This window comes from Phaenicophaeus curvirostris, chromosome 5 (assembly GCF_032191515.1).
Source record: "Phaenicophaeus curvirostris isolate KB17595 chromosome 5, BPBGC_Pcur_1.0, whole genome shotgun sequence".
Lineage (NCBI taxonomy): Eukaryota > Metazoa > Chordata > Aves > Cuculiformes > Cuculidae > Phaenicophaeus > Phaenicophaeus curvirostris.
In genome coordinates this window covers 47,239,392-47,254,406 of record NC_091396.1, presented here as the reverse complement: position 1 = coordinate 47,254,406, position 15,015 = coordinate 47,239,392, and the positions used below count along the sequence as shown (strand labels likewise).

The window sequence follows — 15,015 nt, the reverse complement described above, 5'->3', positions numbered from 1 at the left end:
TGGTCTCTCATTGAGCCAGAGGAGTTATAGATCAGATATTGGGAAAAATTTCTTCACCGAAAGTGTTACCCAGTGCCGGATGTGGGAAGTTTTTGAGTCACCATCCCTGGAGATCATTAACAGACATGTAGATGTGGTGCTTAGGGACATGGATTAGTGGTGGTCTTGGCAGTTTTAGGTTTGCAGTCAAACTCAATCTTAAGGGTCTTTTCCAACCTAAACGATTCTGTGATTCCATATGTGTCCCATTCACAGAAGTCGTTATGATAGAAACTACCTTGTTTCACAGTGATGTCTCATGAGAGCAATGTATGAAATTTTCCAATAAATATAATTTGAACAGTTGCACCTTGCTACTGCAAAGATCCGTAATTAATACGTTTTTCAAAATTATTCTTGCTTTTCTCACCATTCTCAATACACGTATGAAGTGTGCCTGTTATAATGTTTACCTTTTGCTGCATTACATCTTCCTAACATCGTCATCAGACAGTTGTGAACCAATATCACTTCTCACAGGACAGTTTTGTTGTATTCATTACAACGCATACTTCAATATATTGTATAACAAACCTGCTGCTAAGTTCAGTTTTACGTGATAGCTCTATCATAGAAATGAAAGAAGAGAATCTGAATTTTTAAAAGATATCTAGTATGTTTAATGATCTTTCTGTTATTAGATGATAACAAAATGCTTTCCTCAGTGCCAGTCACTGTCCTATGAGATATTATTTGAATACTTTTCCTTTAAGAACACAGACTCCCAATACAGTTTTCCTTCAGGAATCTCCTTTATGATGGCAGAGATTAGATGTCTGTAACTTATTCAGGAAAAAGGATAATAAGGAGAGCATTTGTTGTGGCCTCTCTTTCTACTTGTGAAAAAGAGATTTATAATTAAATGTCTTGTTTTGACTCTGAAAATAGGCTCTATGATTGTTGGGTTTGGATTTGCCAGCAGTTTCTTCAGAACTGATTTACAGAACAAATTGAATCAAGAGAACGACTTAGGAGTATTATTAGAAGGTATTATTTTCCATAGCAAGGAACTGAACTCAGTGCATGAGCGAATACAGTGTGATTGAAAGACTGAAAGACATATTGTGAATGATGTATGTTACATTATTAATGCAATAATTTTTGTTTTGTTTTTCCTCTTTCAATCCAGGATAAACAGATCAGCAATGAAGAAGATCATTTAAGAAGGATGGATGAGGCCAGACTGCAGTTTAAGGATCAGCTGCATCACTTAGAAACGGAACAGGAATCCATTCTCACCATGATAGGAAGTGAAATTGATGCTGCTTGTGAAATTTTTGCTCGGGACTCCATGGAGAAATTCAAAGTAATTCTAAGTTTTAAGTATGCTGCAGATTTTGTTATTTTCTTAATGAAAGTTTGTAGCAGAATTTGTATGCCTTGTTGTCACCTGTCATTTAATTATGGACCAGTAGAATTATTGATATTTAACTGCCACAGATGCCCATTGCTAGATATTAAAATGGAGTTCTGTGAAGATCTGCTTATGTGTTTAATAGTTAATGCTTTCTTTTGCCAGGGTTCTTTTTTTCTATATGAAATAGTTTTCCTTTTGTTTGCTTGTGTGAAAGGACCTTATATCAACCAGAATTTTGGAGCAAGTTTTCCTAGGCCATCTCTTTAGAGTTGGGAAGTTCCCAAGAAAGACCCAAAAGGCTTTTAAAACTGAGGAAAAATAAAGAAAGGTTTTATTAAAAGAAAAAAAATCATTTAGATGCTTTGTTTTTTAAGTAGAGAAGTAAATGCTGGAAGTGAAGAATTTATAGCCTCCTCTTTTGTGGAGCAGGTCCTTATACTGAGAAAACTCAGATTTGGAGTTCCAGGAAACTTTCCAGTTGCTGCAACACTTTTTGGTTTTGGTTTTGTTTTTTTTTTAATCTCCACTTTTACTTCTCCTCCAACCTTTGTCTCCCATTAGATTTTTCCTGAGCATTCTCATTTGCTGTCCAGGGATGACAGAATCCTCCCTTCTTTCCTCCAGATGATTCTACATGACTAATCCTCTTAAATCGATGTTGTGCACTGTTGAGATAAAAAGCAACAGACAATCCAACCAGTCCAACTCAGCTTGTTGCCATACTCACTGGCATTATGGGTACTTCTATCAGAAGTGCTTGACCTAGTGGCTTTTTAACCTTACCTGTAACCACAGAGTACACTTGGATTATGCTGGTTTTGTCTTGCTATTGAGACAGAGTATGCTTTCTGCTCTACAGTCCATGGTCAGTTGACAGGGCTGGGCTACTTTTGAAATGTAATTTTTTCAGTATTGACACTGAAAATATCTTGTATTTTAAATATTTCTTCTTTATTTTCTATTTTAGACTAATATCCTCACCTGTTTTGTTTGAAGGTGTGGAGGGAATTTGCTTTGTTTTAGCCTTGTATGTCTGTGCCTTTTTCTCCACTTACATGTGGTGTTGCGATATTGCAGAACAGAAACAGATGAGAATTCTGAGAAGATGTGTTTGACAGACAAGTCTTCTCTGTATCCTTATGGATAAGTCTTTTTTTTATTAAGTCTTTGATCCGATATAGTGGCCAGATTCTTCATGCTTCCTTGGACGTGCTTCTCACCTCCTGCAGTTTTTTGTCTTCTGGATCAAGTTTCGCTGATTCCTGTTTTCACAGTTCTCCTTATTTATTCTCTTTAACCATTTATCACTGGCAAACTTAAAACAGATTTAAATCTATTATTGACTAGACAGCTACTGTGAAAACAAATATTACAAGTTTTTTTGGTGCCTGGTCTGAGGTTTGTATTTTTTTTTAAAACATAAGAAGTTCCCTTTGTTAAATTGCTCCTCTGCCCAGTACTTTGGGTATTGCCAAGATTTCCAAAACGTTTCAGACAAGTTCTTTAATTCAAGAAGTTGTTGCCACTGTAACTGAGGTGAGCAATAATGAATTTAATGGGCAAATACTTTTATTTAGAGAACTTAAACACCAGGCTTCATCTTCCCTAATGAAAAGTGTACTTGATTTTTTATGATCACCATATATTTCTGATATAAGCAAAGAATTCCACGTGCATTGTTCCTGTTTATTTGACCAATCAGTCTTTAGCTATAAGAAATCTTATGCTTGCAATAGCTACATCAGTTAGGCTTAAGCTATAAACTGAATGCTGCCTTTCTTTGAATATGATTACGTAGAATGAGGTTTTCTGCCATGGAAGTCACAACTTTTGGGTATGCATTGCTTTGTAAAGTCATTGACAAGATGCCTAATGAAGCATTTCTTCTCAGCTGTGTCCTTATGTAGTGGTAACTGCCATGTAAAACATACAAATGTACGTTATGAGATGGTGCTGTTTAGGCACCTTTGTTCTCAGTGTAGTTGATAAAGGCCATGCAAATATCTCTTCAAGACACAACCTATTTAAAAAAAATTATTTGACCAGGACTAAAATTACATAAACACTTGCTGAATTGCAAAATGTGGTAAATTAAAAAACAAACAGCCCCCCACCAAAATCTTTACTATATTGGGTCTCTCTTTAATTTAATCACGGGACAAGACCACATGAGATAAAAGATGAGCTGCACATAAGGTTAATAGTTAACTTGATTTCAAGTGAAAGATCTGTGTATGAGACTGTTTTTTTTCCTTCGCCTTGTGCATACTTATAAAATGGAAAAAAAATCCATTATCAACACCTCTTTAATAAGTAATATAGAAAAAATATATAGAAGTGCCTTTAAAACAGTTCAGTTTGAAGGCAGGAACAGGATATATCACATTTTCTCATTGTACGAAGTTTAATGAAGCATTCCAGCACAAGTTTATCTTCTTTTTATCCACTTAGTGAAGATTACAGTTGTATTTTTATACCTATCAAATATTCAAAATAAGTGATCTGTTTTTCATGAGAACACCAAGACCATCATCATGAAGCATAACTTAAAGATTTTTTGGTTTTCTGTGTTTGTCTTTTTGGTAAGACATTTAGCTTGTTGCACATAGCATTTCTGTAAATATACTGGTTGTAGTTCATTGGCTAACAACAGCTGTCTATGCTACTTCTGGTTTGTGTGCAGCCATTACTGTTCTGCAGAATGGAGGGAAAAAAACAATTGAATGACTTTGAAATTGGCCTTTTCTTAAGAAATGGTCATTTTAAAATAGGGGCTGATTGTATTATTTGGAAATATTGTGATATTTTCAAAAAAGGACATAGTTTCAAACTGAATATGTACCTTGATACAAAGCTATGTTCTTGGGATGTTCAAAATGCAACTTTGTAGTGATTCTTTAGAGAAAACTGTACAGATTCAGAATACACGGACTCAGTTTTGTTGCAACCTAAGTTGCACATTTAAACAAAATTTGTATCAGTAAGTTTGCATAATTTGCTTTTAAATGTGACTAATTTATAGCTAAATGGTTTGATTAAATTACAGATATGATTTCCAAGCTGGGTTTTTAGCAAATAATATTTATTTAAGTATTTTCCAGTAAGTGGGAAAGGCTCTTTCTCCTTTCTGTGTCATTTTTATGTCTATTTCTTTCTCCTCTGCTATTCCATAGGCAATATCACTGACACCAACAGTGTTGAATGATCCTCATCGCTGGTTAGCAGAAACAAAGGTAATAGTCAAACCTCCTCAACTTTTACTTACTAAGCGAATATCTAGCACTTATAATCATTCATCTGAAAGTGTGTTTGAAAAAGCACTTGAAAGGGAAAAGGAAAAATATGAAGACATTCCTTTGGCAACAACTCTGATATTTCCAGGCTTTTTTTTTTCAGCTGGTGGAATAATTTTCCAGATTTTACTATCTATAAGAAATAGCTGTTTCCATAGCAAAATAAATAGCAATCTTTTTTTACAAAATAAATGCATTGAAGTAACAGCTGTGATAGCCTTTAGAACTGGCTCAATTATTTTCAGACAAGAAAAGCATGAGAATGTACTCAGCACATTGTGTTTCTCTTACAGAACTATAACAAGGTAAGAAATTTTTTTAAATAAGGCTACTCTTTATTAAATCCAAAGGATGTTAGGTTGAATTCTTAGAAAATGAGCTATTTTCTTTCCTTCTTTGTTTGAAACTTTTGAATCTTTTTAGTATGGAGAAAATGAGGCTGAGGGAAGACCTTATCGCTCTCTACAGCTACCTGAAAAGGAGGTTGTAGTGATGTGGGTGTTGGTCTCTTCTCCCAGGTAACTAATGATAGGACAAGAGGAAATGGCCTCAAGTTGCATCTGGGGAGGTTTAGATTGGATATTAGGAAAAATTTCTTCACTGAAATGGTGGTCTATCATCTGAACAAGCTGCCTAGGGAAAGTGGTAGTCACCATCCCTGGAAGCATTCAAAAACCATGTAGATTTGGCACTTTAGGGCATGGTTTAGTAGGCATGGTGGAGTTGGGCTGATGGTTGGACTTGATTATTTTAAAGGTCTTTTCCAACCTAAATGATTCTATGAATCCTGTAATGTGGATGCTCACATGCTTGCAAACTTCTTCAAAGTGATGACTAGTAACTTATAACCTTTTCCTTTCATTTTGCAACTTTCCTCCAGCTCCCCTAACTCACACACAAATGGATTTCTCAGTGAATATCTTTTCAAAGGAGTAAATTTCTCATTATTAAAATGGATCATGAGACGCTGTAAAAGACATGCTTTTCCCCCTCCTCATGTAAAAAGGTCAAAACCGATGGAGAATTGACTTGGAAAAATTGTAACTATTTGCATGTACTATAATTAATGGTTATTGATTCAATCAACACAGAATAGAGAAAGGTATCTGAGAGGAAGGAGTATTTCTTGATGTCTACGTGTATGTAATTCAATGTGAATTTCCATACCTATCCTACCAAATTCATTCTCCTGACAAAAAAACCAAAAAGGACAAAAAAACCCCAAAACAACAAACCACCCCAAAAAAATGATATGTTGTTTTTCATGTACAATTATCAACCAAAACATAACTGTCTCAAGACTCTTTGAAGGTCAACATATATCTGCTTAATATATCTGAATGTCCCCGTTTATTATTGTTATTTAGTAACAGGTACAAATGAATAATCTTTGAGTCCAATGATAATTATATCAGTTAACATTTGTCATATTATTTTCATTAGAATTCCTTACTTTTTATTGCCCCATTTTTTAATGTAGACTAAGCTTCAGTGGCTCTGTGAGGAAGTAAAGGAGAGAGAAAGTAAAGAAAAAAAGCTGCGACGCTGCTTACTCCAGAGCCGAGAACAGCTCAAGCACTTTACACAAACAAAGGAGGCTGAACATCAGTCTCTCTTTAAACAGATAAAAAAGCAAGAAAAACTTCTGGAAGAAGTTCACAGAGAAAGAAGAGGTATGTTGCTGATTCCACTTTTGTTAATAAAAGGGAGAAAAAATTTCAAAGTTCTACTAATTATGGTTCTGTGGCACGTGAAGATATATTTTATCAACTTTCTGTCCCTGAGTATCATTGTGTAAAAGCATAATGGTAGGATAAAAAGCATAATGTGGTTGATGTTGATGATTCTATAACCAAAGGAACTGAAGCCAGAAGTTTTGTTATGAGAAGAGAGGAGGGAGGAAATGTCAAATGAGGTTAATAGCATTAAGGCTTAACGTTATCTCAAGACCTGCATTGAATTTTTTGCTAATATGACTTCCCTAGTGCTTGCTTGCACTCTCGCTCTAAGGTACTGTCCCAGGTGAAGAGCAAGTTTCTGAACACATCAAAAAAAAGTGGATAGTAGGGAGTTTTACAGGTAGAGCTAGAAGGAATGTGATAAAAGGGAAAAGAAATAAAGCCACTCCATGAAAACAATTACTGAGAAAATAGGCTAATTGGCACAGTGTCCAGGCATCAGAATTTACATATTGAAATAGAATCTTTGGTTCCAAATCATTTATATAAAATTTCATTGGAGGATCTAACTGAGCGTGAAAAAATGGAAGGCTACATGGTGAAGGGATTGTATTTTGACATCTATGAATGCCTGATGCTAACCTGACCTATGGAGGAGAAAAAAGTACTTCTACTGAAAGTTCACATGTAGGTAAACATTTTATAACATTCCCTATGGGTTGATATAGTCTATAAACAAAGCTAACTTGGTTTGCATCTTTCTATATAATATGCTGGACTACTATTTGCATACCTTATTATGTCATGGTACAATCTTTAATTGTATTCTGTTGCCTCAGTTTCCCAAAGAAGACATCACCTCTCAGGTTTTCTTTGCTTGTGTTTTCTTTAAGAACTTTGTTTTGGCCTTCATTCAGGATTCAATACTAATAATGCCTGGCTAATTTTTTTGTGTCATGCAGAGTAAGTGCTCTTTGTAGTCATTTTCTATTAAGAGTGATGTAGATTTGGATTAGATGAGAGTAAACTTAAATAAGTATAGTTATAGCTTCTGGTAGCTGGCTTAATCATTATTGAAAATATTTTGTGAAATACTGTAACAAAAGTAAAACAATAGCAGAACAGCAATAGCAGTAACAACAAAAAACATTCTTGTAAATATTTTATAGAACAATGTAGGTTATTTGCTTTACAAGAATAGTAAGATCCTGTCAAGATTTTCTTCCTCTACTTACAAAGAACTTTGAAAGAGAATGTGCTTTGATCTTTTGGGCTTGAATGTTTCTATTAATACTGTTCATTTGTTTAAAATGATAGTGCCAAGATCCTGATATAATATTAATAGTGTTTTAGTGTTCTTTGATTGAATAATTATCTACTATGATGATCTCCCTGAGGCCTTAATTTTCCTTTTTAAATTTTAAGTGCATAGGAAATAAAACAAACATTATTTATTTTTTAATTCTACTGTACCTAATTTGATTTAGGCATTGTGGAAAAATTCACAGCCTGCATTTAGATTTCAGGCTATAGGCAAAGATGTCATGGGAAATTATTCAACTGAAGAGTGATAAAAAGTAACCCTGTTCACTCAGCACAAGAAACGGTATTTAATCTCATACCTTCTATTTGTAAGGGCCAATCCTTTGTTCCTTCCAAAAATGCCCAGTTCCATTTGTTACTTGACATATTACATTTTCTGTAATTCTAAGTAAATCTTCTCTTATGTCTACTTCTATAAGGAGGTGCTGGTTGAAAGTAAGTAAGGAAAAGGAAGTAATAGTCACATAGTTATTGAAGTTTTCTATGTAACACAGCTTGATTTAAATTCCACCAAATACAGGATGAGAAATGGGACTTACAGAAAGATAATAGGATGCACCAGTGCAGGCCAGTTTAAGGCCTGGGGTCAGGATATGTGCGCATGCTGTGGGTCCAGAGTCACATAGGTGTGAAGATAGCAGCAGATGAAGACAGGTAACTTTACTGCTCTTGATAGATTTTCCCAAAACAGCCACCTTACTGTCTTCACTTAAAATTATGATTATTATTATTTTTAATATTTCTTATTATTTAATATTTGTTATTATTTTTTAATATTTCTAATTTAAACAATTAATGTTAATGGCGTTTAGGGTGATAGGAGTGTACAGTTTAGTTTTATAGGGAGTCAGGAGTGTATGTAGGTAACTATCAAGCACCTTTTAATACTTCACCTCTTTTTAATGAGATATAATTTGAAACCTGGTCATGTAAGGCAGTGAAGGCTTTTGGCTCTGTTGTTTTTTTATTTTTATTGTACACTGCCACTAAAACTGTTGGAGGAGGCAAGCATGTACTTCAGTTTACAAAGCCAATTAATTATGTACTCAACTACGCATAATCTTTATGTATGCAAATTTGATTCACTTAATCACATTCTAATTTAAGTAGATCTGATAGTGAACAGATTTTGTGGATACAGATGAAGTTGTTAAAATTTGGCCCAGTAAGAGCGTATTTATTTAGCTTTACCTATGGTTTCACAGGCCTTCCAGTGGTAGGTCCTCTTCTCTTCAGTAGTATTCAAGGCTTCAGAACAAAGATCTACTGAATGAATAATTAGAGACAGGAAAATTAAAAACAACTGAGATTTACCATAGGTAATCTGAGCCCAATTTCCTCTTATTTCATTCATTTGGTAAGATAGCTAGTAGTTACCAAATAACTGATAGAAATAACAGAAGTCATAGTATGTCTGTCATCTGTGTAGCATTCAACATGAGGCTACATAGGAGATTACTAATGTAAGCGTTGTGATTAAATATAAGAATAATAAATTAGAGTAAGGAATATACTACTCTGACAAAGAGGTAGTTATTGAAAGGGTTACTTAGTACTATTTCATTGACATTGATCTGTAGACTTCTTGAATGAGCTTGATATAAAGAGTAGGAATGCCATAATAATACTTGGAGCCTTAGAAAATTTTGGTGGTTTGGTTTGTACACAGAGGAAATGGAATAGACTAGAGACCATTTAATTTTATTTGCCTGATGCCAAAGAAAGATATTTCATGTTTTGGGGTTTTTTTTCGCCATTTTTCATACCAATTTTGAACTTGAAGCTGAAATAAGAAATTCATTATAATGTTCACACATTGAGCATTGCACAAGTTTTGAGATCCTTTTATTAATGCACTAGGAAATAGGCAGATTGACTTAGTATACAATATGATTTTCCTGTTTGACTGAATTAAATGACAGTTCATGTGACAGCGTATGCAAGAATAACGGTCTTACAGTCTACCTGTGAATTTAATTAGCTTGTTTCACAGTCATATCAACATAGATTGTTCTTTTCGATTTGAAAACTACAGCCTTCGTTACACCAAATCAATTATTTTTTGTAAGTGGGTAGATGGTAAGGGAATAATAGAATGCATGTCTGTTAATGTGAGTTTTGAGTACATACATTTGAGTACATTCATACATTTGAGTACAATACATACATTCATTGATACATTTAAATATTTATAAAAATTTTATTTTTTAAAAAAAGTTGCAAGACAAAATATGGCTATTTCTTGGACAAGATACTCTCGCGTGCTGAAAGAAAAACCCAGGTTTAATTATGATTCTACTAGTATAATGTAAACATAAATAGTTTAATATATAAATGACTTGGACATGAAAATTGGAAAAGCTACTTTCATTGAATCATAGAATCACTAGGTTGGAAAAGACCCACTGGATCATCGAGTCCAACCATTCCTATCAATCACTAAACCATGTCCCTCAGCGCCTCATCCACCCGTCCTTTAAACACCTCCAGGGAAGGTGACTCAACCACCTCCCTGGGCAGCCTGTTCCAGTGGAACAAATAAAAAAAACAAAGAAAAAAACCCAAAACGTGTCTAATAACATACAAAAGGTGTTAAGCTGAAAGGAGAAAACAGTGTATCAAATTGATGCAAAATTTAAGTTAAGGAGACAGAAAGATGTCTGGCTTTTATTACTTAAAAATGAAAGAAGTACTTAGAGAATAGTAAGAGACAGCAATAAAGCAAATGAAGGCAGAATGGATTTACTCTAATTTATACAAAGATCCTTGACTCATATTTTTTAACACCAAAGTATACCTGACAGTATTGCGTAATAAAATGCATTTTCTGTCAAATTTGGTGCAAATGGATGAGAGTATTTTCTACTGCATTTGAAATTATAGAGATTTGAGATGGAATATTTTATCAGAAAGACTGATTATATGAATATCCATGGATGTAGTTTACTGTCCCCACCAACACAAACTACTTAGTTGAGTACTTAATGTAGTCTAAAAATTCTCTGTTAATTTAAAATTACATAAATCAGAAGTTATAACGGCAGTTGTATTCTCAAGAAGTCAAATTTTTATTTCCCTTCATAGGATCTGATATTATAGTTTATTCATATTTTTTGGAGGGAAAGAATAAAACCGGAGGTTTATTGTGCATACACTGAAAGTAGGTAGGATGAATATTTAATCTGCTTTATTGACATACATGTTTCAGGAATTTATATAAGCTTAAATACATCTACTAAAACATTAACTGACTGTCTGTGTGGTATAATCCTGACAAATAGAAGAAAGCTAACATCAAGCTTACTAATAGCGTTGATCCTTCATGTCCCTTCCAATCTCATGTTCTATGATACATGATTCATGAATGAGGGAATAGTGAGTGAAGAAAAACACAGTAATATAGTGTAGAATTTCAGGATGGTGTACAGAGTAGCAGAAGTTTCATAGCTATCTGGTGATGCATCAAAATTGGCTGCAGTTTTCTTCCCTTCTTGATAAGCATCCCATCCTACAAAGATTCAGAAGGCTAGCAGTATTTTTAAATACTGAAGGACTGAAGAGTATATGGGTTCTGATTTCAAGTTTACAGATTTGTTTTTTGTGTACAGTTGACTGCTTAACATGTTATTTTTCTAGCATACCACTCAGTGGAATGTTTCAGTAAGTAGCAACTTAGATGAAAATTTCTCCTCTTGAAGTGATATTGATCTTATAATCATATTGATTTTAATAGCATTGCAGTAAGTATTCAGTATTTTAATAAAGTGGACAAGATCTGACAAAATAAAATTTGCAAATTCATTTTTCTTAACTAGATATCATTTGCATTCTGGAATCACTGAGCATGCAGAGGCATTCTCACAGATCTGTTTCAAAATTAGTCCAAGTCACAAGGATGTCATTATTATATTGAAAGTAGGAGAAATCCCATCTTCCAGAATGGTACACAAGACCTGGCCAAAATTTCTTTGATTTATTTGATTTTACGTGATCTAGCTAGATTGGGTAGTCTGAAAAGCTGATCATACAGGTCAAACAAAGTCTGTATTTGATTCTAGGAGCACTCATTGGTCTTACAAATTTGTTTTAGCTGCTGGTTGGTTTAGTAAGAAGAACATAACAGCTCTGTGTTTTCATCAAGAGTAGAACATCAGCATTTCTGGAAAACATAGTCAAGATGCTTACTACAATCTATTTTTATTTTCCACAAGGAAAAAAATCCTCTTCATACCAAACCCCTTAAATTTTTTGCCATGTCCACTCCCTCTAAATTTTGTAATCAAATTGTATGTTATAATAGTAATTTATTTTATTTTTGGTCAATGTCTGGATTCTTTATTTCTGATCATGAATATTTTTGGCATTTTATTTTGCCAGCCTTAGCTCAGAAAAATGAACTCAGCTGCTTGAGAGCTACTGCGTTGGGACATGTGTTTATTAAAAAAAAATAAAAATATATATATATTAACTAGGTGAATAGCATTGACTGAGCTCAGGCTATGGCCTTATTTACCTGTGTGTGTACCTTTCTTGATCTTTTGATCTTTATATTTGTGCGATTTCACTAGCTTTGCCTATATTTGTCAATGTGCCAGATCATAATTTTGTCATAATTTTTTAATTGAAGCTGCTAAGAGTATGTGGCTTTAGGTAGCAGATATTAAATGCTTTAATAAATATTTACCTTCTATGCAAAAGTATAAATTTTCCTGTTATGTTAAGCCTCACTTATGCTCTGGGAGTATGTGCAGAGAGGAAACTTAGTGCAAAGGATAATGGAACATATGTCTTCCAAGTAAATCTTTCTTGGAACATGTTGAAATGTATAGAAGGTAGCTATGGTGTGATCTAACAGTGAGACATGGAGACCACACAGTTCTTTAGTTTCAGGATAATATGCTGCTTCTTCAGAGAAAACGGTAGATAGTCAACAAAGAAATATTGTTTAGCACAGTAATGCTTGATGTATTTGACAAGGCCAAATTTTTTTTTTTTGATAAAGGGATGTTAGTAAAGCTAAAGTCATATAAGGAGACCAGCTGCCTTACTCTGATTAAAATAAAGACCATATTCTATATCACACCTCTCAGCATCTACAGTCTATAATCACACTGAAATTATTACATTTCTAGTATAGCTCTCATGTAGATTATATGGGTAAGTAAGGTTTAAAAAGGTAATTATTCTAGTCCTGAGCTAGGATAGTTTTGTTAGATGCTTTTGTCACAAGCACAAACCTGTGCTGAGCAGTCTGTGGTGTTATGCTTTATGAATTAAGCAAATTTATTCATTCTGTTCTTATTCTAGTTACAGTCATTGCAATTAGGAGTCAAAAGAAAAAAATGTTTGTCTATTGTCATAGACTTGAGGATACAAAATGGAATTTTAGTTGGTTTTAGTGGTGGTGTAGTCTCTGCTAATCATACACTTAAGTATTAGTTTTATCACTTGTGAAGATAAATCAGCTGTATTTTACAAAGATTTTGGTAAGTGATTTCTGAAGCAAGACATCAACTTATTTTAATTTTGGGGGATTACTTTTTGTTTTAGCTAGGTTCAATCAGGATTATCTTTTATTTAACTACTGTAGAAAATGTAGGTTCAAAGAGCCTGTTACATTAAATCAGATTTGAAATGTAGACAAAATTTTGCTTTGACAGTCTTATCTTCCAAATTATATTTCCCTTTTTTTAAAAAGCCAGTAAGTCTAATTTTGGTTTGAGCCAGGAACACTACAGGTAGTATACTGAGTGCAAATAACACTTGACACCAAACAATGTCTCTTGCTTAAATCAAGAAAAGGAAAAGTAGAAAACTGTGAACCAGTGAAAATCAAAATATTGCAAAAGTCTTTCTATTATGAACTATTGTGTTAATAGTGAAGTAAATATACTGTTTTGAATATAACTTTAAGCCTTGTTTTGCACTTTCAGCATTCTTTCTTTCTTCCTCCCCCTTTTTTTTTTATGTATTACCTCATATTGTCTTTGTATGACAACACAGCCCTTTCTGTGACAGCAAGAAACATCACAAGGTATTTTAAGGTCATGTTTTATCAAACAGCACATAGGAATGTCAAGTAGAGAGTATTCTTTTTTTAAGCACACATGAAGGAAGGAATCTGAAGGCTTTCAGAGAAACTCTCCATAATAAATGTTTTTGATGGTGAGCTTCAGAATGCATAAAGTTGAAATATTACTATATTCCAATAATTAATTTCTTCTTTGTAGTGTTCTTGCCCTTTAAATAGAGTTTGATTTTTTTTTTTTTTTTATGTGATGAGGGAAGGAGGAGGGAGGGCTTCTAAGTTATTTTAAACTTTGCCAAAATGAACCTGCATTCAGAGTCTTAGAGGAATGGAAACAAGTTCAAAACATTTGGAAATCCGCCCTATGGTTTTTTTGTATTGGAAAACCAGAAATATCAATCTGGAGATCATTGCTCTAATTATCTAGCATTTTATGCAACTGTTTCTGTTTGCCATTATCTTTTTATCCACTCATAAAAATATGGCTGCCATTGTGAAAAAGTGAAGGTAAGAGATGGGATCAAACTGTTGCTAAAATGATTTTAAGACTTCCTTTGGTATTTTATTCTTTCTTTATGAATCACATGCCTTAAATGCTTATTGAATACAGATTTATAGTTTAGAAAGCATGATGTGTCCTTTAAAAATAAATTGCTGAGTTTGTAAGTTTGTAGTGCACACTAACAGTAAGAGACTGAATTTGAGCTTTACCTCTTGGTTTACATACTGAAAACTAACTCAAAATTAACAGAAGTAATCTTGGGAATGGGGATTTAAGGTATATTAAATGTGTAGGATCTATTATTTAATATTTTCTCCCTGTTGTGAATTGCAACTTTCTTTTTTCCTAAACCAAGCTGAAGACCTGGTGTTTTAAGAACTATCAAGGTTTACAGTTGTTGAAATGATGGCAGAGGAGTGTATATAATCACAGTTATATTGTAATACTGCTTTAGCATTACATAATAAAGAGACTCTATACATCTATACAACTTTTATCAAAATTCCTTGACTTAGCAGAGAAGGCATTGTCATGCTTTCAGGTTATCTAGTGTTTCCATACCAAATTGGTATTACTGATTTACAGCTACTGTAAACCAAAACAAAACAGCCCCAAACAGTCAACACAGGCACTTTCAAACTTGTCTCTTAAATTTAGTATTCTCTTGAGAAGTATATAACAGAAACATGCTATCTCTCAATCAGTCTTCATTAGGTAGAAATAACATTCCCAGGAAACTCTTAATACCTTACAAGATGCCTGACTAGTTAAATATTATGTTGTCTTACGGGAAA

The 15,015-nt window shown here is 33.6% G+C and overlaps 1 protein-coding gene across 1 annotated transcript in view; it reads left to right on the top strand.

Moving 5' to 3' along the window:
• Window positions 1-15,015, top strand: part of CEP128 (centrosomal protein 128) — a 135,184-nt gene that overhangs the window by 52,177 nt on the left and 67,992 nt on the right. The window contains exons 16-18 of the mRNA XM_069858630.1: window positions 1,169-1,345; window positions 4,570-4,629; window positions 6,170-6,362. Of these exons, the coding sequence (XP_069714731.1) occupies window positions 1,169-1,345; window positions 4,570-4,629; window positions 6,170-6,362 (430 nt within the window). The remainder of the gene's footprint in view (window positions 1-1,168; window positions 1,346-4,569; window positions 4,630-6,169; window positions 6,363-15,015) is intronic.